The sequence below is a fragment of the Lutra lutra genome, chromosome 11, assembly GCF_902655055.1.
Source record: "Lutra lutra chromosome 11, mLutLut1.2, whole genome shotgun sequence".
Classification (NCBI taxonomy): Eukaryota; Metazoa; Chordata; class Mammalia; order Carnivora; family Mustelidae; genus Lutra; species Lutra lutra.
The window spans coordinates 36,825,105-36,847,847 of NC_062288.1; the positions used below are offsets into that span (position 1 = coordinate 36,825,105).

Below are 22,743 nucleotides of genomic sequence, written 5' to 3' on the forward strand. Positions count from 1 at the left end.
AAAAAGCCACCCAGAAAAAGAGCTTCAGAAATCTACATGGCAGGGCGAGGGTTGTCCACTGAGTCCTTTCCTGTATATCAATCTGCACAAACAGCACAAGACCAGGCAAAAACTGCTTCTGAGGAAAGAACGATGACTAGGAAGTTGTAAACTGAATGATTCCTAGAGCTCACAAAGGGCAAGAAATCTTCAGTTTGTTCCCATCAGCCAGAGAAGAAAAGAATACAAAAGGCTAATGCCTTGGTAGTCAGCCTACACTAGCCCTAAAGTAAAGCCTACACTAGATGCCCTCCCCATAAAAGGAACAAAAACAAAAACTACAAATAAGGGTTGAAGGATCAAACTGAACCACAAGTAACTTTACTGTCCACCAGAACAAAGTCCAACACCCTTTAAAAGAAGAGAACAAAATCCAGTAGTCAGCAATGTAACATTCATGTTTGGCATCCAATAAAAAGTATTAAACATGCAGACATACAGGAAAATGTAGCCCATAACCAGGAGAAAATTCAATCAACAGAAATAGACGCAGAAAAGACTGAGATTACGGAAAAGGAATCAAAGCAACCCTTATAAATATTATAAATATGCTAGAAGACCTAAAGGAAAATGTGAACACAATGAGGGAGGAAAAGAAAGATGCTTAAAAAGAATCAAATGTAAAATGTACCAAGATCAACTACACAGACCAAAAGAAGTCTTAATAAATTGAAAAAGGATTAAAATCATACAGAGTTGTTCTCTGATCACAACAGAATTTTAGATAGAAAGGAACTTGAAAAATTCTGTACGTGTTTAGAAATTAAAGAACACAAATCTAAGTAACCCATGGGTCAAAGAAAAATCACCAAAATAAAGCTGAAGTATTTTGAACTGAATGAAAATGGAACCAAAATATACCAAAATTTATGGAAAATAAAGCAACATAAATGGTTACATTAGAAAAGAAGAAAATTCTAAATGAATGAGCTAAGTTTCTATTTTAGGAAGTAAAAGAGCAAATTAAACCCAAAGTAAAAAGGAAAAGGAAATAAAAATAAAAGTAAATATAAACTGGACAAAAGACAAATGATAAAGGAAATTAATGAAACAAAAAACTGATTTATCATCAATAAAACTGCCAAAACTCTACCTGTATGGTTAAGAAAAAAAGGGGGGGGGGAGGGACATACAAATTACTAATATCAAGAATGAAAAGATTCTGCAGACATTAAAGATAAAAGAGGATAAAGAATTTATACCAATAAACTAAAAAACCCATGAAACATACACATACCTTGAAAAATACAAATTACAAAAAGTAATTCTACCTACATGGCCTGAGGTCCATTAAGGAAATAGAAATTGTAGTTAAAACCTTCCCATAATGAAATACTAGGCCCAGATAACTTCCCAGTAAATTCTATTAAAGGTATAAGAAGGAATTAATATTAATGCTACAGAAAATCTGTCAGAGGAGCTGTAAACACCAACCCTTCTTATAAGGCCAGTATTAACACAAAACCAAAATCTAAGACATTATGAAAAAAGAAAATTACAGAATATCCTTCATAAACACAGATGTAAAAATTCTTAGCAAAATTTCAAAAGGCAAAATTGCAAAAAAAAATTTTAAAAAACAAGAACAAAGTTGGAAAACTTACACTACCTAATTTCAAGACCTACTGTGAAACTACAGTAAATAAAACGTTATGGCAGTGGCAAAAAGACAGATACACAAATCAATGGAACAGAATGGAGTCCAGAAATAGACCCAAATGTATGTGGTCAACTGATTTTTTACAAAGTTGCCAATGTAATCCAAATTGAAGAAAGCACAGACTTTTCAACAAATGGTCCTAGGACAGCTGGGTTCTATACAAGGAGAAAAATGAACTCTTACCTCAAGCCACACACAAAGATTTAACTTGAATGTATCACAGACTTAACATAAAAGCAAAAAACTAAAATTCTAGAAGTAAACATAAGAAAAAAATATATGTATGTGCTTTTGGGGTATGCAAAGATTTCTTAGATGGCATATAAAAGAAGGACAAACCATCATAGAAAAAAATGGTAAGTCAGACTTCTGAAAAAATTAAAATCTTCTGTTTGAGAGACATTTAAAAAAAAGAAAAAGAAAAAGGCAAGCTATACGCCTGAAAACTGTATCTGTGATACATATATCTAGCAAAAGACTTTTCCAGAATATATAAATATCTTTCACAATACAGTAAGATAACCCAATTTTAAATAATGGTCAAATATTTGAATAGATTATTTCCCAAAGGAAGGTAAGAGACCTGCCAATAAGCAAATGGAACGATGTTCAACAACATCAGTCATTAGGTAAATGCAAATTAAAACCACAATGTAGTATCAGTTCACACCCAATACAGAATGGTTAAAATTAAAAAGACTGACAACATCAAGTGTTGAACAGAATGCAAATCAAATGAAATCTTCACACATTACTGGTGGAAATACAGACTGGTACAACCAGTCTGGAAAAGTTTGGCAATTTCTTTAAAAATTAAACACACTTGCCATACAAGCCAGAAGACCACATCTAGGTAGTCATGCAAATGAAATGAATGCATATGTCATATCAACATAAAGACCTGTATATGAATGTTTACAGCAGCATTATTCATAATAGCCCCAAACTGGAAGCAACACAAATAACTATCAACATGCGCAAGGATATACAAATTGTGGCAAAGCCACACACTGGGAAAGAATGAACTACTGACACAATAAACATGAAAAAATTTTGGAATTAGTGATGAAAGCCAGATACAAAGGAACACAATGCTGTTTAATACCACGTATACAGAACCCTAGAAAGGACAAATATAATCTGTAATGACAGAAAGAAGTTTAGTGGTTGGTTGCCAGGGGTCCAGGTAAACAGAGGAGACTGCAAAGGGGTCTGCGGGAACTTTCAGGGTAAAGGAATTGTTTTAGATCTTGATTTCGATGGTGGTTATGTGGGCATTTAATTTTTCAGGACTCATAAAAATATACTCTTAAAATGGATGTCTTTTACTGCATATAAACTCCATTTCAATAAACTTGATTTTTTAAAAACCAAAGGATATCCAAACATCACCAGGCATTGAAACAATCCAGCAATAGGAAAACAAAGTCAAAAACTAAACATTTACTAAAACAAAGATAATGTGGAGTTTTTAAACATTTAGAGCTATTCAAGGACATATTACACCCATGAAACCAGAATGAAATACTTAAAAAAAAAAAAAAAAAAAAAAGCAAGCCGAGAACAAAACAAAAAAAAAAGATACTCTGAGGTTAAAATATAATTGCCAAGAGTAAATTCAATAGACAGTTGGGAAAATAATAGAGAAGATTTCTTTAGAATACAGAGCAAAACAAAACCAAAGCAAACAGAATAGTTAGAAAATAGAGGAAAAAGAAGGCAAGACACACACAGAGATCCAATCTGTAAAACTGAACTTTAAGAGACTTTCAAGGTCCCAACTGAAATATCAAGTATCTGACTAGCAGGAGAACCTCAGAAAGAAAGAATAGAATAAATATAGAAGTAATTTTTAAAAGTAAAATGAAACAAATCTGCATATAGATCTCACAGAATGCCCAGCAAGTTAAATTCATCAATTAATTTTTTTATTTTTTAAAGATTTTATTTATTTACTTGACAGACATCACAAGTAGGCAGAGAGAGGGGGGGAGCAGGTTCCCTGCCAAGCAGAGAGCCTAAAGCAGGGGTGATCTCAGGACCCTGGGATCATGACCCGAGATGAAGGCAGAGGCTTTAACCCACTGAGACACCCAGGTGCCCCTAATTTTTTTATTTTTAAAGATTTATTTATTCATCTCAGAGAGCATAAGTGGAAGGGGCAGAGAGAAAGGGAGAGAAAATCCCAAGGAGACTCCCCACTAAGTGTGGAGCCCAATGCAGGCTTTGATCCAATGATCCTGAGGCCCCGACCAGAGCCAAAACCAGGAGCTGAATGGTCAACCGACTGTGCCACCCAGGCACCCCCCAGCAAATTTTTTTTTTTAAGATTTTATTTATTTATTTGACACAGAGAGAGAGAGATCACAAGTAGGCAGAGAGGCAGGCACAGAGAGAGGGGGAAGCAGGTTCCTTGGTGAGCAGAGAGCCCAATTCAGGGCTTGATCCCAGGACCCTGAGACCATGACCTGAGCCAAAGTCAGAGGCTTAACCCACTGAGCCACCCAGGCACCCCACCCCCAGCAAATTTAATTTAAGAAAGCACCACACATAGAAACATATTTCTGGAGAACACATCTAGTAGTTCCCAGAGAGAAAAGTTACTAAAAACTAATTAGAAAATCATACTGGCAGATGATTTCTCATTGGCAACCTTGATCAGAGAGAGAACAATGGCTTTCAAGTTCAGCAGTAAAATTTTTCATCCTAGACTTCTAAAAACAGTCCAACTATAATCAAATATGAGGAACAATAAAAATGTTTTCAAATTGGTGAGGATTCAGAAAGCTTATCTTCCATACACAATTTCTTAGGAAGTTACTTGCAAACATATACTTGCAAAACAAGGGTGTGAACCACGAAAGAGGAAAGGCCAGGATGCAGGAACAAGTGGCTCTAACCCAGAGGGCAGTGAAAAAGTCTCAGGAAGAGAACTGTTCATCAGGCCCAATAAATAACCAGTCCAGAATAAACCAAAACTTCAGAGAAACTTCAGGAAATGGGCAATTCAACAGAAATGGGTGGTATGATAAAGTGTTTGAAAAAAAAGTTTAGGCTGTGATAAAGGCGAACAGTGCATGAAAAAATAGAAAGGCAATTGTAAACTCCGGGAAAAACAAAACAGTATAAAAACGCCCTGGTCTAAACAAGAAGTCTACTAAAATAGGGTACAATTTTTAAAAAGTGATGCAGAGTAAGAAATGAGAATCCAGATGTCCGTGTTTTAAGAAAGACTCCTCTGACCTCGTGGAATTAAAACACTGGACCCGCAGTTGTGGTTGCAGAACAGAATGCAAATCTTTAACTTCAACAAAGTAGATGATAAAAGTTGTAATGTTAAAACGAATACAAAGGATAGGAGGATAAAATATCCTTCTCTTATTAAATGGAGAATCAAGAGATACTGCCAAAAATGAACAAAAAACTGACGTTTAAGGATAAATTATCTTAAGTTATTATATGAAATAAAAACAGCCCTAACAAAAGGTGAAGAAAATGAACAGGGAGTAGTATTAATGAGCTAAATCCTCATTTTTCAGAGCAGGAAGTCAACAGTTTAAATATCAAGAAATGGAAGTTTAAATATCAAGAAATGGAGGATAGTATTTTATCTAGATTAACAGATCCAACTACCAGAAGCACCAAAAACAGAGTTAAAAGAAGCTGTATTTGAGCATGGGAAATACAGATAAATGGGGTAGGAGCCTTGTCTTTTTTTTTTTTTTAAATCACAATCCTTCTGTACTAATCACCAAGTACTAATGTCATGATGCCAGAAAAAAAAGAGAAAGAGGAAGACACAAATTCTTTAACAATCTTTATATGCCCCATTCCTTTGTATCTGTAAGGCTTTGAACTCACTTGTCACCAACAGAATGTGGCAGAAATAACATTGCCTGTTCCTAGGGACACTGACTGGCTTTCAGAGCCATGAGCCATCCCTAAGTCCAACTACTCTGAAGCCTTGATGCTGAGAGGGAGCCCAGACCACAAGGAGAGGTAAGGTGGGACTACAGTCCCGGCTCTGGTCCTGTTCTACATCACCCAGCTCATAGAAAACAACAGATTTGAGGGTAAAGACATCTCCAGCTGACTAAACCCCCTAGCTGCTTCTTTATCCCCACTTCAAGCATTTAGACATCACGAAGCAAAAGATGTAACATTCTCACTGTGTTCTGTCAAAATTCCCCACCCACTAAATCTTTGAGCATAAGAAAATGGCTGCTTTAAGCCCCTGAATTTTGGGCCAATTTATTACACAGCAATAAGAACCAGAACAATTAACAGAAAATTTTAATTACTTTAAACAAAAACTGCTAACAAGTCCCCTAGTATTCTACTTTAGTAACAACTCTGAGCAACATACCGGATATTCTATTCTACTCCTCCTCCTTTTCCTTCCTTCTTTCCTTTTTCCCTTCCTTCCCTAGCCCCTCCACCGCCTTCTCCTTCTCCCTTTTCTTCTTGTCATTATCACTGTTATTCTTTATAGCTGGTCATGACCAAGTAATGTCAGATTCCTTACACGATCACCATCAACTGATTTAAGCAGAGAAGGAAGGTGCTTGTAATGGTAATACCAAATAGGAGGGCTGGGTGATGTTCAAGTTGGGACTGGCCACTTGGGCTTCACTACTTGCAAGGACAGCTACAGCCACTTATACAAAGGCTTGCCAGCTATGTCAAATTCTTCAGAAGAGCATGTAGCAACACTTTTTATAAAACTTCATAACTCAGAGAATCTGAAACCATGTCTTAAAACTTCCACCAAAACATCTAAATAAATTCTGCTACAAATGATATAACCATTTGAGGTATCACTTAAAATTTTTACTTAAAATTATATTTTTATATAAAATTGTAACTCAGAATTTCACATAAAACTATAACTCATAACTAATGAAAACAATAATGGAAGAACCAGTTTAAAAGGAATATTATCTTAGTATCCAATCTACTTGCTAACGATTAAATTATTTAAGTAACTCCCACTTCTTAAGTCAAAATCCAATACTATAATATTTATTAGAGATAAATATAATTATTTTACTACTATAATTATTAGAGACCATCTAATGCTGAAGAGTTTTAAGTGCAATACTAATGAATGAATAGAAAAATGACATATCTGCTAAGTTTTGGTGTTAATTTACACTTTTGCTATCAATAAAATTACTGGAAAAAGAGTAATCTTTAGTCATAGCTTAACTATTCATTCAGTTGGTTCTTCAGCAGACATTTACTGAACAATGTGCCAAGCACTGTTCTAGATATTGGGAATAAAGCAGTGAACAAAACAAATATTTCTGCCCATATGAAGCTTATGTTCTAATGGGAAGCATGTGTTTTATGTTACGTCACACATCACATTGACAAATATTTGAGTGCTAAGCACAAAGGACAATGTGAAGATGGTGGAAATAAAGTTCCCAAGGAAAAGTCATCACAATATAAAATTCCATTTTATTATTATGGAATGAAAGATTTGAGCAAATACTGCTGGAGGCCTTCCTAAATATGGCAGAACTCTCTACTTTCAGATCACTAGGTTTTAGATTCTGAAGTCTAAAGACCGGATTTACCTAAGCTATTGCTATTCCAGGTTCTATGACCGTATTACATCTTCCCCTCACTCTCTCACTTCTATCTCAACCCTATCTTACCTCATCTTCTGCCACACATTGAAAGCATGAGGTCCTTTCTAATCACAAGATACAGCTCCAGACCGTTCTTTATGTGCCTAATGATGGATTCACCTCTCAATTTTATTTTACCAACTAAGGAAAAGTACCCTTTTCATAAACAATGATGCTACTCTTAACTAATTTCAAAAGTCCTGTTTTTCTTGCATAAAAAAATTAAAAAAAAAAAAAAAAAAAGTCCTGTTTTTCTTGGATTCAGAATTGGTACCACTGTGTCAAGCATGCTTTTTTTTTCCTCCCCACCAGATTTTTCTATTTATTTATTTGAGAGAGAGAGAGAGTTTTGGTTTATTTTTGTTTTTGTTTTTTCTATTTATTTATTTGAGAGCGAGAGAGCATGCAGTGTGTGAGAAGACAAGTGGGGAGGGGAAGGGCAGAGGGAGAGGGAGAGGGAGAAGCAGGTTCCTCATTGAGCAGGGTCCTCCTAATCCCAGGACCCTGGGATCATGACCTGAGCTGAAGGCAGACATTTAACCAACTGAGCCACCCAGGCACGCCTCAACCATGCTCTTATATGGTTCTCCTTGAGATGAATCCCATCATTCTGAGTTAGCTGACATTTAAAGGATAGAGAGTAATGCCTCTGAAACAGAATTTTTCTCTTTGCAATACTAACTGGTTTAGCTGAAAACCCAAATAGCATCAACAACCCCAATCTCTAGTCTAATGTACTAGTAGTTGGCTAAATTACCACTGATTAAATCCCATGGGTTTAAAATAATTTGTAATGACTAGCAGGCTTTTCATTTGTGTCTTAATGTGTAACAGGTGTGTTATTTCAAAGACAGGATGCTTTCTTTCCTAGTTCCGTAAGTGGACTTCCATAATTTAAATACATTTCATTCATGATTAGCACTGGGAGCCCCCTCTAGCCCAATCTTTCAATCTATCTCTTGGTTTCTCAGGGATCAATAAGAAAACACCCCATTTTTACCCAAGGCTACTTAATAACTACCTTTAAACAATTCTACATAGTTGGAATGTAGACGACATTATTTAAAAACTTGAAATCACTCAGATAATTTCTTGATTTCCACTAAAAAATTTTTAAAATAGGGGTGCTTGAGTGGCTCAGTCAGCTGAGTGTTTGACTCTTGATTTCTGCTCAGATCGTGATCTCAGGGTTGCAAGATCGAGCCTCCAGTTGGGCTCCACGCTCAGTGGGGAGTCTGCTTGAGATTCTCCCTTCATCTCCTCTGTCCCTCTTCCTATCCCTGCTCTCTCTCCCCCTCTCAAACAAATAAATAAATCTTTAAAAGAAAAAGTTTTACAGGTGCATGAGTGGCTCAGTCAGTTAAGCGACTCACTCTTGGCTTCGGATCATGATCTCAGGGTTGTGAAATGGAGCCCCGTGACAGATCTGCACTCAGCAGGAAGTCTTCTTGGGATTCTCTCTCCCCCCTGCCCCTTCCCCTCAAATAAATATATCTTTTTTAAAAATGCCAATGTGTGACATAAAAAGGAATAATTTTGTTTGAGATTTGAAATTTAAAGAGAGAAATGGGGAACCTGGCTGAGTCAGTTGGAAGAGTACGTAACTCTTGACATTGGGGTTGTGAGTTCAAACCCCATGTTGGGTATACAGATTACTTAAAAATAAAGTCTTTAGAAAAGAGTGAGAGAGGACACCTGGGTGGCTCAATTGTTTAAGCAACTGCCTTCAGCTCAGGTCATGGTCCTATAGTCCTAGGATCAAGTTCTGCATTGGGCTCCCTGCTCAGTGGGGAGTCTGGTTCTCTCTCTTACCCTCTCCCCTCTCATGCTCTCCCTCTCTCATTGTCTCTCTCTCAAATACATAAATAAAACCTTAAAAACAAAAAAGAGTGAGAGAGAGAGAAAACAAAGAATTCAACTTCTTGTTAATCTGAACAGTGAAATACAGAAGAAATCATCAAACTGCCACCAGGCTGACAGCATATTCCCAGGAGCACTTTGACCTCAGATCCTCCTACAATAATCCATTAATGAAAAGGATACAGCACTGGGTAAACTTGATACCAATTACCAATACCCAGATTAAAGACTGTATTTTACCAAAATTACTATAAATCCAATGTACACCTTTTCAGAAATGACTAGCTCTCGTCATACTTTCAACCTGTAGGCTGAAAAAAATGAAAGTACATACTCCCCACTGTCATACAGAGATCGGTGTACATGCTGGTGTCCTCCACAAAATGACAAACTTCTTGAGGGCAGGAATTCATTTTGTTAGTAACACCTTCTGTCTGTGTAACATCTGATCTTCACATACACAACTTGATTTGATCACAGGAACTCTCTAAGCTCAAAAGAGTAGCAACAACTCCAAATTTTATGGTAGGAAACCCATAATGAAGAGACATGAAGAATTTACTCCAGGTCACTCAGCTAATAGGTAGAGGAAGTCAAAAAGAGAAGCAAAGTATTCTGACCACTATTCACTGACTAGGAACATTTTTGGAGCTTATGATGAAAAATTTCAACCACATACAAATGAAGAGAGAAGAGTACAATGAACTTCTACAGCTTCAACAACGGTCGACTTGTTTCAGCTAGACTCCATTTTCAAACAGCTTCCCGATCTAATACCACTTTTTGGGTAAATATTTCAAGATGTTGGTTGATCATATTGAACAAAATGTTGAATAACAGATAACCAATAAATACTTGTTTAATGCTATGGATCTCACATATGGTTTCAGACATTATTATCCAATTCTGATTAAAAAAAAAAAATCTGAATTCCTAGACAGTACATAATCATTCATTCATTCATTCACAAATATTTATTCTGGGATATAAGATGCCAGCCACCACACTAAATGCTTGGGATACAGTGAATGCAACAAGAAAATACGATTCCTTCTTTCAGGGATCTTGCATTCAACTGTTCTGGGTATGCGCGCGCGCACACACACACACACACCCCACACCCACATGTGTCTTGAGGAGCTGGAATTAGTTCGGCTGGAAGACTACTTAACTAAACCTACCAGTTTGTAAAGGTGGAATCCAAATTCTCTGTACACAAATTATGAAATGGAGTAGAAGACTGTTTTAATAGAATTCCGAGTCTTGATATTCTTTTAGAAACTATCAGGAAGGTCTTGCTTAATTTTGCTCTTCCTCAGTTTTTCCAGTAAAGAAAGCCAACAATATTAAGATTAGTGGGGAAAAAATAAAAACAAAATAATTCAAGCAATTGATTAAATTGTATTCAGAATACCTTCCACTCTTATATTTAAAGATGTTCCAAACATTTTCAACTTTTACTGAATGTGTGCACATTTCCTAATGTTCATGTCTTCACTACAGTATATAAATCAAGTCCAAGACTGTACAGTTAATGATGGGAATTACTTAAATTTTGAAACTCACTTCAATCTAACCTATACAGGTTGGAGTAAAACAAAAATGAAATGTTCTCTTTTTTTCAGTATTTTTTTATTATTCCCATGAAACCAAGTAAGTATAATCCTACAAACAGATCCCTCTTCCCTTTTTATTTGACACTCCTTAGTATTAACCTTCATGTGACAGAAATAATCCATTTGGTCCCCTCCTTAATAACTGAACCTCTTTTCCATTATTCTGTTCATTTGTTCATTTATTCATTTTATTTCCACTGGATATACGATGCAAGTGGACATGACCACAAGATACTCTGTCTTAAGGAGCTTACACAACTAGGGTGTGGAAAGGTAGAGGGTGGTTGGGAGAAGATTAACAGTATATCTTACATAACCGACATAATAATATAAAGGGGCAGATATATACGGAGTGTCACAAAGGAGGTCCAAAGACATCAGGGTTCAAAAGAAACAGAAATTTTATCCAAATGTAGGTATTCAGGAGCAGACCACACACAAAGAAGGTGGCATTAGGGCTTGGCTCTGAAGCATGGGTAGCATTTCAACAGGTAGAAACAGCAGTACAGGGGAAGGCACAGAGCACAAATTCTGAAATCAGCCCCAACTGAAGTCCCAGAGGTGGACTTGCAAGGAGCAAAGTCAGGATAAAAGAAGTCGTCTGTGTGCCTGTAGGCTACCCGGAGCGAACACAGAGGAAGACCTACCAAAGCCAAAGCTAGCAGTGAAGACCAAAAAATGGGTATCTGTCTCATTTAAAAATGGATGTAAGTATTTGAAAGTTCTTACTAAATAGTCTTGGTGTGCAGATGCATTGCAGTTAATCTCCAGTAATTTCCGAGTGTTTAGCTGGAGGTACTTGCTAACACCGTATGCAGCTCTAAAAGGATGAAAAGTTCTCATCTCAGGGGTTCATATTTTAATTTATTCGACCTCATTCATTCAGAAAATATACACTGGGAACTAACAGTTATAGACGCTGTTGTTACTTATAGATATAAGAGATATAATCCTGTACTCAAGTCAGAAACATACAATCCTTAAACTGAAAATAATTTTTATGTCCCAAGAGTGTGTTCTCTGATACGTAATGACCACTAACATCCTGTCCTGCTAACATTGGCTCTAAACCTGCATCTGAACCTTGGCCATCATCACTTTCTATCAACAATGCATGTAATAGTGGAATAAAAGAGTTGAAAAATAAGACAACTGTTTTACATATTTTCAAAACAATTCCTACAAAGACCAAAGGGAGTTAGACTAGGCTCTATTGGAGATCCCTTCCAATCCAGAAATCCATACACTGTGATTCTAATTCTACTGCATTAAAGTCCTTTAGGAAGGCCAGATAGTAACTAAGAAATTAAAAGGGCTACTTAAATGACAAAGCCAACAACAGTTGGTCAAGTGTAGGTAAATTACTAAATGTTTAGTAATTACCCTACCCCACATGGACCTCCAGGCCACTGCTGCACACTCACATGGATCCTGCCACAGGCCTTAAGGTTTTGACTTCAGCTCTCGGTGGAGAGCTGCCTGTGCAGATGGTGAAATGAAATCAAGTGAGGCAGCAAGAAGCTGGTGATATTCAAAACAGCCGCTCAGTGTCTCTTACAAAACTGATTGCTGCCTTACCTGCCCCAGCAGGCTTAGAATCCACAATTCATCACACAAACATGATGAATTCATGAAGGTGACCTGGATGCAGGCATGCTTGTTACCAATCACCTCCAGCAGCCACTTTCAATGGTGCCTCGTGGCCCTTGGACAAAGCCCAACACTAAGCACACCACCCTGTCCTGTCACCAAACCTCCTGCACCCAGACTTCATGTCTGCCATGTTCTATTACACCAAGAAGCTCACAATATCCTTCCGAGGAAGACAAGCTCATCTGAACCTCCCTTCAAATAGAGCAACAGTGAGGATAGTTCTTCAGGAAGCATTAGCGCTGTATTTGCTTCTGAATGAAGAGGTTGTTATGCTGCCTAATTTTCAAGTATTAGGATGTTTGTTTCATTATATGGGCGGTAGATACCAGATCCCACATAATGTAACAGTTCATTCATCAGACAAGCATTTTGATTTTTCCTACTGTTTTGTCTAAAATTAATTCACTATTATTACTCAAGTGTATTATTAACCTGTGTTATTTTTTAATTACAGCTGTTTATATGATCATAGTTATTACTCAAATTCTTTAAAGGCAGAATTTAATGGATAATCAGCATACTTTTTACAGATAGACTTCAGCAGGGCATACTGCAGAATTCAGGAATTTCCTGAATTGATATGTCATTTATTCCTGGCAAACCAGCACCTTTGTCTACATATAGCTCATTTTTTCCAAACTAGAAATGTACTCACTCTTTTAACTTCTTCCATAAAACAAACAAAAAGAATTTTTTAAAAAAAATTGGTACTCAGATCTTAGAACAAGTCACCAACTTAAAAACTGCACGATGGACAAGCTGCTTGACCTCTGACATTATTTCTTTACCTAAAACATAAAAGGGCTGAAAGATTTCCAAAGTCCTTCCAACTCTAATAATGCCCATGAGTTTACAATGACGCAATTTAAGTATTAGAGGTTTCAATCTGAAAGAACATTCCTAAGGAATCACTGATAGTGAGAGGCATTTAAAAAAAACAACAGATAGTTTACTTTTAACAGTGAGTCTGTTTTCAGATATTCACTTGTTCGTATCTTAAACATAGGGTAAATACACCAAGAGATATTCAAGTTTATACAAATTTCCCTTCTATAAGCCATTTTCCTCCTTAATAGAGAAATTCTAATAATTCCAGGGTGTTAACAGTTATGTAAAAAGGATACAAGTGCAAAGCCAACAATTCAGCATTACCAAGTTCTTCAGCAAAGAACAAGGAATGGGCAGAACGTAATTGTGAAAATGTTTATTTCTTAAAGAACCTTGATAAATTGGAAACTTTTCAAGGGACTCTTAAAGAATGAAGGGGCAAACATACTTCTAACATACTGAGACTTAAAAAAAGCAAATTAAACCCCTGTTTTTTCCGCTCTCACTGACACAAGCCCTTAACAGACATTATTATTCACCCACAAAGTAATACTTTGATTCAGGATTCCCATGAACTAACCCACCTGAGAATTAAAATTTATGCTGCACCAAATAATATACCATGTTTCTTCTACCCCGTTAATGATTCGGTTTCCCTAGAGAAAATCACATTATTATTTTCCTTTTATACTATATGCTGCTGAGCTCTTTAAAAAGAGAAAATTGGAAAACTCTCCTTGAATACTGATCACTGAAGTGCATGGATTTTTCTGACGTTTTTTCTTAAAGCCATGATTAAATACGCCAACAATAATAATTTAACATATTCAGATATCCTAAGTTTATCCACTGAAATGCCATTAGTTTCAATTTCTGAACCAGGACTCGATTTGAATTACGCTAATAAATTTAATCCTTGGGGACAATGCTGGTGGTGCTTACCACTATCTTTGTAATGACACAATATTGCCACGTATCAGGATTTGGTGATCATCTTACTCCTTCAGACAAGGGGGGAATTACTTGAGGGAAGTAGGCGTGATTTACCCAAGTATCATTCCCAGCACCTAACCTGCCGGTAACCAGTAGGTCCTTCCTAAATCCCTCTTAGACACATGGAGCCCAAATGTTCATATCTATTAGTTACATGTCAATAATGTCTTGTAGACCTCTATCTGTATGTCTCTCCCTAATGCTTCAAAAAGCATTTGATTCTGATTAGAGTTTTGTTTATATTAGTTACTCAATCACTAAATTCCTGGTAACCAAATTATCGTTAAGTATTAGTTGCTCTACACAACTAGTGAGGCTAAATATTTCCAACAAGTGCTTGGAAATAAAGAGAAGTGAATTTTAAAAGAGAAAAAAGAACGACAAACTACGAAGTTAAGTTCTAGAAGTATGGAGACTTTTTCTGACCTGTTCACTGATGAATCCCCAGCTTCTAGCAGTGTCTGGTACACAACAAGCCATCATTACATATTTGGTGAATCAAGAGACTGCTGATAGAACGTATTATTATTTTATCTACCCATATACAGATTGAGTTCAGAAGGTAAAACAGAGGAGTCCTTTGTGGAGTGCAGAAGCTCTAACACAGGTTCACACAGAATTCTGGCAAAGGCTCTAGGATTTGGGATTACCGACAATAAAATAAGAGTAAATTTACATCCTAGACATTGACTGGCTGATCAAGCCCAGGCCTGGGATACATCAAGCACAGGGAAACAAGAATTTCAAGTCATTACCCCTGTGCATAAAGGCAGGGCAGCAGTAACAAGTCAGCCTTTCTGGCAAATCCATCAAAATCAAATCTCAACTTTTGAAAAATCTAGTATGTTTATTATGTTCCTTCAAGCTTACAGGCTTAACTACCTGTGGGAAGGGCCTATAATTATGACCAATTACTTATGACTTGAAGGCACTTACAAAGACATCCTGTCCTTTTAAGAAGTCTTTAAAGAACCAGCCATAGCACTGTCTACTGGTCCTGTGGGGCACCAGTAAGTCAGGTATGGGGAGGGGGGGTCCAACTTTGACAACTCTCCCCTGGAAAGAAAAGAAGTATTGTCCCCTGTCCTTGATTTCTGACCCTACCTGAATAAATATAAGCAACCTGCAAAATCTTGAGTTCCTCGACTAGTTAGGTAAGTCATGGGGACCAATGATTGCCCCAACGCAGAGGTGGAAGAGAACAGGAAGGAAATAAAATGGAACAGAGATATGTAGCTCGTGAAGATGACATCATCAAGTCACTGAATTTCATGACATGACTGATGGTCTTTTCTGACCATTATATCCAAGTAGCTTCTTGGTTTCAGAGCCTGTAGTGTCTGGGTTTGAGTATGATTTTGTTCTACTGAAAAGGTAAGGGGAATAGATGCTTTACTGGGAACTTGTATCGAGATGAGGGCCCCACTAGTTAGTATGAAAACAAAAAATATTTGGACATTTAAAGCATTTTTAAATTTACACAGCGCTCTCATCTATACTATCTCAGCTCTTCCTCACAACTCCTAAGAGGTAAGCATCATCATCAGCACTTAATCTGTCAAAATAAGGTTTTTAAAAACCTTTAGATAATTTCATCTTGAATTTATTGTCTCCTGAAATTTCCCAGTACAGAATCCAAGTCATGGGTCAGTTAGAAATCTTTAAACACCAATCAATTTCAAGAGGATAAATCAAGAGAATAAGAATGGATTAGCCCAAATCTACCAACACAATGGAAAAAACCATCTGTTATAGGAGCAGTGCTTTGTAGGAGACAGTGTTACACAGGGGTGCTTCTATAACACCTCTAGGTTGGAAGGACAGTATTTTATCTATTTACAAGTAAGGGTCCTTAACTGGACACACTCCACAGGCAACAGACAAGAGAACAAAAACTTGGATCCTAAAATTCTAGGGGTGGAATTTATCTTTTGGTAAGTACCTAGGTGATTCCTCCAGGAAGATAACTAAGTTACAGGGGACAAAATGTACTCTCCCCCTTCCCCTCCAATATCACAAAGACTCACAGGAACAGTTTCTCTTGGTTTTTAACAAAGATAACACACACAAAAGGTAATCTATTGCTGTTACATATAACCCCATCTTCCTTAAAACACTCATTCTCCTGGCCTCATCATCCTTCACCCCTTCTCTTTTACTGGCTAAAGCAGAGGTTTATAATGGGGGTCCTATTTTCATAGCCATTTACTACCTTATCTAGGTATTTATGATTCTTTGCAGCCTTCTAGCCTTAGTCTAACTGTATTGGTAACAAAGCACCACACAAATCACATAGGTTAAGGGAAGACAAGTCAAAACCTCCCAGGAAGATTGGTAGACACTTGGGCTCTCTGAGTCCCTGGAGGTCTTGGTATTTCAAAGGTCAGTCTCAGGTCTCTTGACTTTGATGACTAATCTTAAATTGTTTGACTTTTTACAAAAATATTTAGCTGTGCTTATTTACATAATTTCATCTACAGCACACACAGTAGGCATGTATTTGTTGGAAAGAATCCCCATATAGATGAGAGGACAGGAAGAACACCCCAAGACTTCCTTTTTCAAACACTCTCTTAAGAGCTGAGATAGGTAAAAATCACACCCGAATTTGTAGACTTTTCTATGCATTCCTTTTCTGCTTAAAACTAAGCAAATCTGTTCAAAAAAGAAAAGCATGACACACCATACAATGTCAACCACACAATGGGGAAATTCCAGGATCACTAAGAAAACACCATTATCCTAGTCACACACACTTTAGTTTAATTACTGGTTACAAGAGAGGCTTTAAGAAATGCTGTCTCTCCATCCACTTTCCACATCCCCTCCAGAAGACGCAAAAGCAGAACGTTTACCATCTGAAGATTCCATATCTTAGATTCACACACTACTTCTGAGTAGTGTGAGGACCACGCTAGCCAGAGACATTTAGTAATACAAACAAGCAATATTCGTGTAAGAAAATGTTCAGGCGACCCTGCTTGACACTTATTTATCATTATATAACTTCAATAAGGAAAACTGGACGTAACTGGCAATAATATTCTTGAGTTGCTATTAAAAAAAAAAAAAAAACTTTATTTATACTCAGCACCACCAGGAAAGTTCTCATTCTACTGATTTTCACCGCACCCTGCCACTTCTCTTATTCTCAGCCTCTCAAAAATTCCCCAAAGGCCAGGGAAAATATGCGGGGGCTGGCAGGGCAAGTCTCAGGTTGGCTCGTTCCCTAAAAGGCACCCAACTTCCTGGACCCCCTTTTCAGGGACAGCAGGGAGAAAACAGAGCACTTGGCACCGCCGCGGGGAAGCCTGCGCAGGTCCCATTTCCTGACTCGTCTTTCTGCTCGCTGAGTGGGAAGGTCGCCGGCTCTGGCTTGCGGCTCGGTCGACCAAACTTACTCTCACTCTGTAAGGACAACGGGCCATGCCTCCCCAGCCGCCCTCCGGCCTCAAGGGACCCTAGCCCTTCCCTGGCGCGCGCGGCCTCCGACGGCGCGGGCGCAGCTCCCCCGCTCACCTGACCACGTTGGGGTGCTCGAAGGTCTCCAGGTGCCTCAGCACCGCCACCTCGCGGATGGTAGAGAGCGGCATGCCCTCCTCGCCCGTCTGCACCCGCACGCGCTTCAGCGCCACGAAACGGCCTCCGTTCTTCAGGTCCCGGGCCTTGAACACCTTCCCATAGGCGCCCTCCCCGATCTCCGCCACGCACTCGTACTGCTGGTCCGCGCGGCTCAGGCCGTCCTTCTCCATGCCGCCCAGACGCCACCCGGCGCGGCACCGCTGGCACGGGCGGGGGGCGCGCTTGGCTCGCTCGCGACCGCCGCTCGCCTCTTCCCGGACTCCCCGGCCCGCTCCCTCACGCCCCGGAGCTCGGTCTCGCTCTCCCTCGCCCCCGCTGACTACCGCGTTCAGGCGCTCGGGTTCTCGCGGCCGCTGGGGTTGGATGGAGCGACCTCCCCGCGGGCGGGCGCAACGCCGGTGCCGCAGCGAAACTCCGCCTGCCGAGTCGCCAAGGAGCGAGCCGATCCCTCCTCTGCCCTCCCTGAAGCGCAGTCCTCTGCACAGACACCGAAGCGATTACATAGTCTCTGCCCCAGCGCGTCTCAGTCCACAATCCTTCCACCTAAAAAAAGAGACAGGAGGACAAGAAAAAGTGCAATCAGACATCCCAGGCGCCTTCCTCCGGGTTCCCGCAGACTCCCCTCCTCCTACTTAATAAAGACCCCAACGCTACCCTCGGCGTGCTCCTGCCCTCTCCCAGGCTGCTTAATCCTTCCTGGTTCCTCCGAGAAAAGCGAAGTTACTTTTCTTTCCCTGCAGAGCTGGAGCCGTCTTAGCGCGGAGAGGTTGCAGGGGCCCCTCGGGGATGAGCGCTCGGCGCGGGACGCAGTGGAACGGGAGGGGGCGTGCCGAGCAGCCCAGAGTGTGCCGGGAGCGCGGGGGAGGGGAGGTGCCGGGCACGTCAATGTCACGGCTTAATATTTATCCCTACATCATTGTGTTGCACTGCTACCCACCCCTCCTCCCCGGGCCTGGACGTGCAGGGAAAGGGGCTCCCGGGGTGCCCTGGGGCTTTCAGGGACTGTGCACAAGCTGCCGTGGAGGGACTGTGGGTCCACCCGTGTGGGGCTGCAGAATGTGGGTGGGGGCTCCCAGGACCCTGTAACCCGATGCTGGGAGTGTGCGAGAAGGGGTGGTCAGACATCTGCTAGGAAATTGCTTCCTTTCTTTCTACTTTCAGTTTTTCTACGAGGAGACATTAAAAAACGACTTGCACACACAAATGGTCTTTTTGGGGTAAAGAAGTCTGGATTGGAAACGTAATTCTTCCTTCGACTCGGAGGACCTCCCTGGTGGAAACCCATGAGGTCGGGAGGGCTGGGGCTCCCGCTACTCGGGAGAGGAACGGTGGGGCCCTGGAGTGGGGGGTAGAGGAGGAGCGGGACCATAAGGGTGGGAGAAAGGGGTATTTGTCGCACTCTACCTTGTCATCTCCTTAAAGAATAACTTCGGGAGGAAGGTAGCATAGCCGTCTCGCCCTGAAATTCTCAACTAATTTCAACCTCATCAAAACTCACCCTCGTCTTAAAAAGTCTGGGAATGGGAGCAGTAAATGCCAAGCCTCGGGGGTGAGAAAGAGGGGACTGCGCCCTCGGGGCCAGGACTCGCGAACCTTTTCCCACTCCCTGGATCTTCTCCAGATCTTCTGGATCTTAAATAGCAGAGGTGGCGGCTCCATTCCTCTTTCGGCTTAAGGCCTGGTCTCATCAAAAGCCAAACGCGCCAACCCCTCCCACCCCCAACCCCGAGCCCGCGGCACAACAAAGTGCGGGGGTGGGGAGGTAGGGTAGGGGCACGCTTCCCCTCACCATACAGTTGAAATCCAGGACCTAGGGAGCCTCCAACCCATGACCGCCGCGGCCTCGGCCGAACATTCGCCACGCCGGCCGCGTGCCTGGAATCCCCGGGACACCTCGGAATTACCTGCCCCGAAACCGCTGGCCCGCTCGCCTGCTGCCAGGAATTAAAGAAACAAATGGCGCGATCCCCACGGTGTGCTGGCAGAGCGAGCACAGAGACCCTCACACACACTCCATTCAAAGCTCTCCTTAAAAGGTGAAGGCAAATCCTGGGGGAGCCAAGGACCGAGCCCCCCCCCCCCCCCCGAGCCTGCACGAGGGTCTGAGCCAGGCCTAGGGCCACACAGGTAGCGGAGGAGCCGCGGCCGCCTGCGCAGCCCGCCCCTCCCGCATCCCCCTCCCGCATCCCCCTCCCGCCCCAGTCCAACCGGAGGCTCAGCAGCTAAAGCAGCGTCGCGGACGTCCCACCCCCGCAGGGAGCTGCGCCCGCTGCCCCGGCCCGGCCCCGCACCGCCCGCCCTGGCTCTCCCCCCTCGTTCCCCGGACGGTCGGCTCCGGAGTAGAGAAACGGGAGCAACAGTGCCTTTTTCCCCCCCTCTCCTCCACTTTTTTTTTGTTGTTGTTGTTGCTTTCCCACGCTGGCTGAATGTGACTTGACCCCATTTCAAAAAAGTTTGACATAGTGCTTCAACATTTCCGCATTCCTCCGCGACTACAAAGGCTGCAGCCGCCTCCTTCTGCTTTCTGTCTCTGCTCTCTGTCTTCACACTCAATGAAATCCTTCATGTGCCTCTCCCAAAGCCTGCCAAGCACCGCAAGGGTCGCCACCAGCGCAGCGACAAGAGGCCGCACTGGGACCACGACTCCCGCCGTGTGCGCACACGCAGATGCGCCCCACGTGCACACTGCGGGGCGCGCTGCGGGGCGGGAGCTGCTCACCGCAGGGTGTACGTTTTAACTGGGATATTTTAAATTATAAAAAGTAAAATAGGAAACTAAAGCAAACGTGCGTCCTTGTGGGGCTTCAAGCCTGTGCACGGGCCGCCTCTGCCCTCCTATGCGTGCATAACACACCCGCGGGGGTGGCAGCAAGAAGCCTGCGTTAACATTTATCTCTTGGTGGAGTCGGTGGAGGCCACACCCACACCTCCGCGAGCTGGAGTGAGCTTTAGTGGGGAAATGAATGTGGGGCACGTTAACGCAAAGTCCCGCATGGAGTCCCCAGAGGCAGTGCATTTTAAAGTGTGGATTATTCTATGAGTGTCCGAGGAGAGTTTATATTCCTCTTTAGGAAGCTTCACGAGTGTGTGGGTGTTTGTGCGCATGGTTACTTGGGAGCGGGCACAGGCTCTTAGTGTTGGGGGTGTCCCTGCTGTGGGATGTCCTCCTCTTGCCAGATTAGGGGAGACTCCTCTAACTCCCCAAAACTGGTCCCCGTAACTAGCCTGCCTCGGCTCGTAAGGGGTTAACTAAAACCTATTCGGAAGACATACACCCCCCCACACACCACAGTCACCCCCACCCACACTCTCGCTTCCGACCCCGGCCAAGCTCCCAAATCTCCCCGGGGGGACGCCCACCCCAACCCCTCAGCCCACCACCCGAACGCACAGCCCTTACCTGAGGGGCCCGGCAGCTTCGGGCCTCCCGAGGGGGCTGCGAGTGTCTGTTGGAGCTTCGCACGTGTCCACCGCGGCGCAAAGCAGGTAACCAGCTCGGAGGAAGGAGTTACCAGCACTCTCTCCTGCGAAGGGGTGGGCACAGCGGCGGAGGGCGGAGGGAAGGCGGAGGGCGCCGCCCGCGCCGCTCGCTGGGGGCGGACGGGGGCTGCGGGGCTCCGACTGGGGCTCGGGGCCGAGTGGAGGAAGCAGCGGGGGTGAGGGCGGGGGCCCAGGAGGCCGACTCTGCCGGAGACCCACCCGGCGGCGGCTGCGGGGGTTAGGGGCTCGCTGCGCAGTGGCAAGCAAGTGTGCAAATTAAAGCCTTCCGGAGAGAGGGGAGGCGGCCGAGACCCGGCTGTGCTCTGAGGCTCTCAGCTCCCCAGCTCTCGGTTCCGAGTAGGGGGCCAGAGGGGGGGTGTAGTTAAATGAAAATTTCCGGCTTTGACTGCAACTGGAGTGAGGGATCTTGCAACTAAAATAAGAGGCGTGAGAGGAAGAGTGGGATGTGTCGTCGGGAGTCCGCGGAGTTTCCAAACCCAGGGTCGCCCAGAGTTGGGGGTTTTGACAGAGTGAGGCAGGGGGTGGGGGTGGGGGAGTGATCAGCAGTCTGTGATGTGGACGGATGGAAAAAACACAAAACAACCAACCATAATTATGAGGGGCCGGTGGGGATGGTAAATACCAACACTTTCCAAGAAACTGAAAAATCAGACAAAAAAATAACTCTTCTCTATTAAAAAAAAAAAAAAAAAAAAAGTCTGGCAGGGCGCCTTGCAGAAAAGAAAATACTAATCTGTCCAAGCACTTTTCACTTTCAGCATGAGCTACATTTGTTTTCCTTCGCTTCCTTTCGGCCTCACAAAGCCCTATCTTTTCCTTTTGGACAGAGGATAGGATTTGGAAATTGTCAGGCACTCTGTGGTTAACGATCTACTTGAAGGGGCTCGCCGGCTCACAATTATTAAGTGGTTAGCAATTGCTGAGGGTTCACTAAGGTATTTCTGGGGAGCTAAAAAGACTAAGATCTAATATAAATATTAGAATTGGAAGATAATAGGCACACATACACACACACAACAAAGAGGAGAGAACGTGATTCAGTGGGTACTCAGTTTAAATGCATTGTTGGAATTCTGAAATTTGAAACCTTGTAAGAATGTATACTTCACCTGCTGAGAAAACCTGAACACAATTATTGCAGGTGAAAATGATTTTGGACTAAAAAAAGTCTTCAAGATCCTACAATGGAGTAAAACAACAACAACAAAAAGCTCCTTTTTTTCTTAAGAATTCAGTGTTCTCTAAAGTCTGTATCTGTAGAATACTTGAAACCCCTTTACACATCTTAAAGCAAAGTTAAAAAACATGTATTTATTTCAGAGCTCAATGGAAAAATTGAAATCCAGCAAAATACTGTTTGAATTGGAAAAATTAT

General features: G+C 41.9%; 1 protein-coding gene across 1 annotated transcript in view; it reads right to left on the reverse strand.

Annotated features, from left to right (window-relative positions):
* CDK6 (cyclin dependent kinase 6) overlaps positions 1-18,683 on the reverse strand; it is a 245,185-nt gene extending 226,502 nt beyond the window's left edge. Inside the window, 2 exon segments of the mRNA XM_047694269.1 lie at positions 17,805-18,410; positions 18,522-18,683. Of these exon segments, the coding sequence (XP_047550225.1) occupies positions 17,805-18,037 (233 nt within the window). The 5' untranslated portion in view covers positions 18,038-18,410; positions 18,522-18,683.
* Between the last annotated feature and the right edge of the window lie 4,060 nt (positions 18,684-22,743).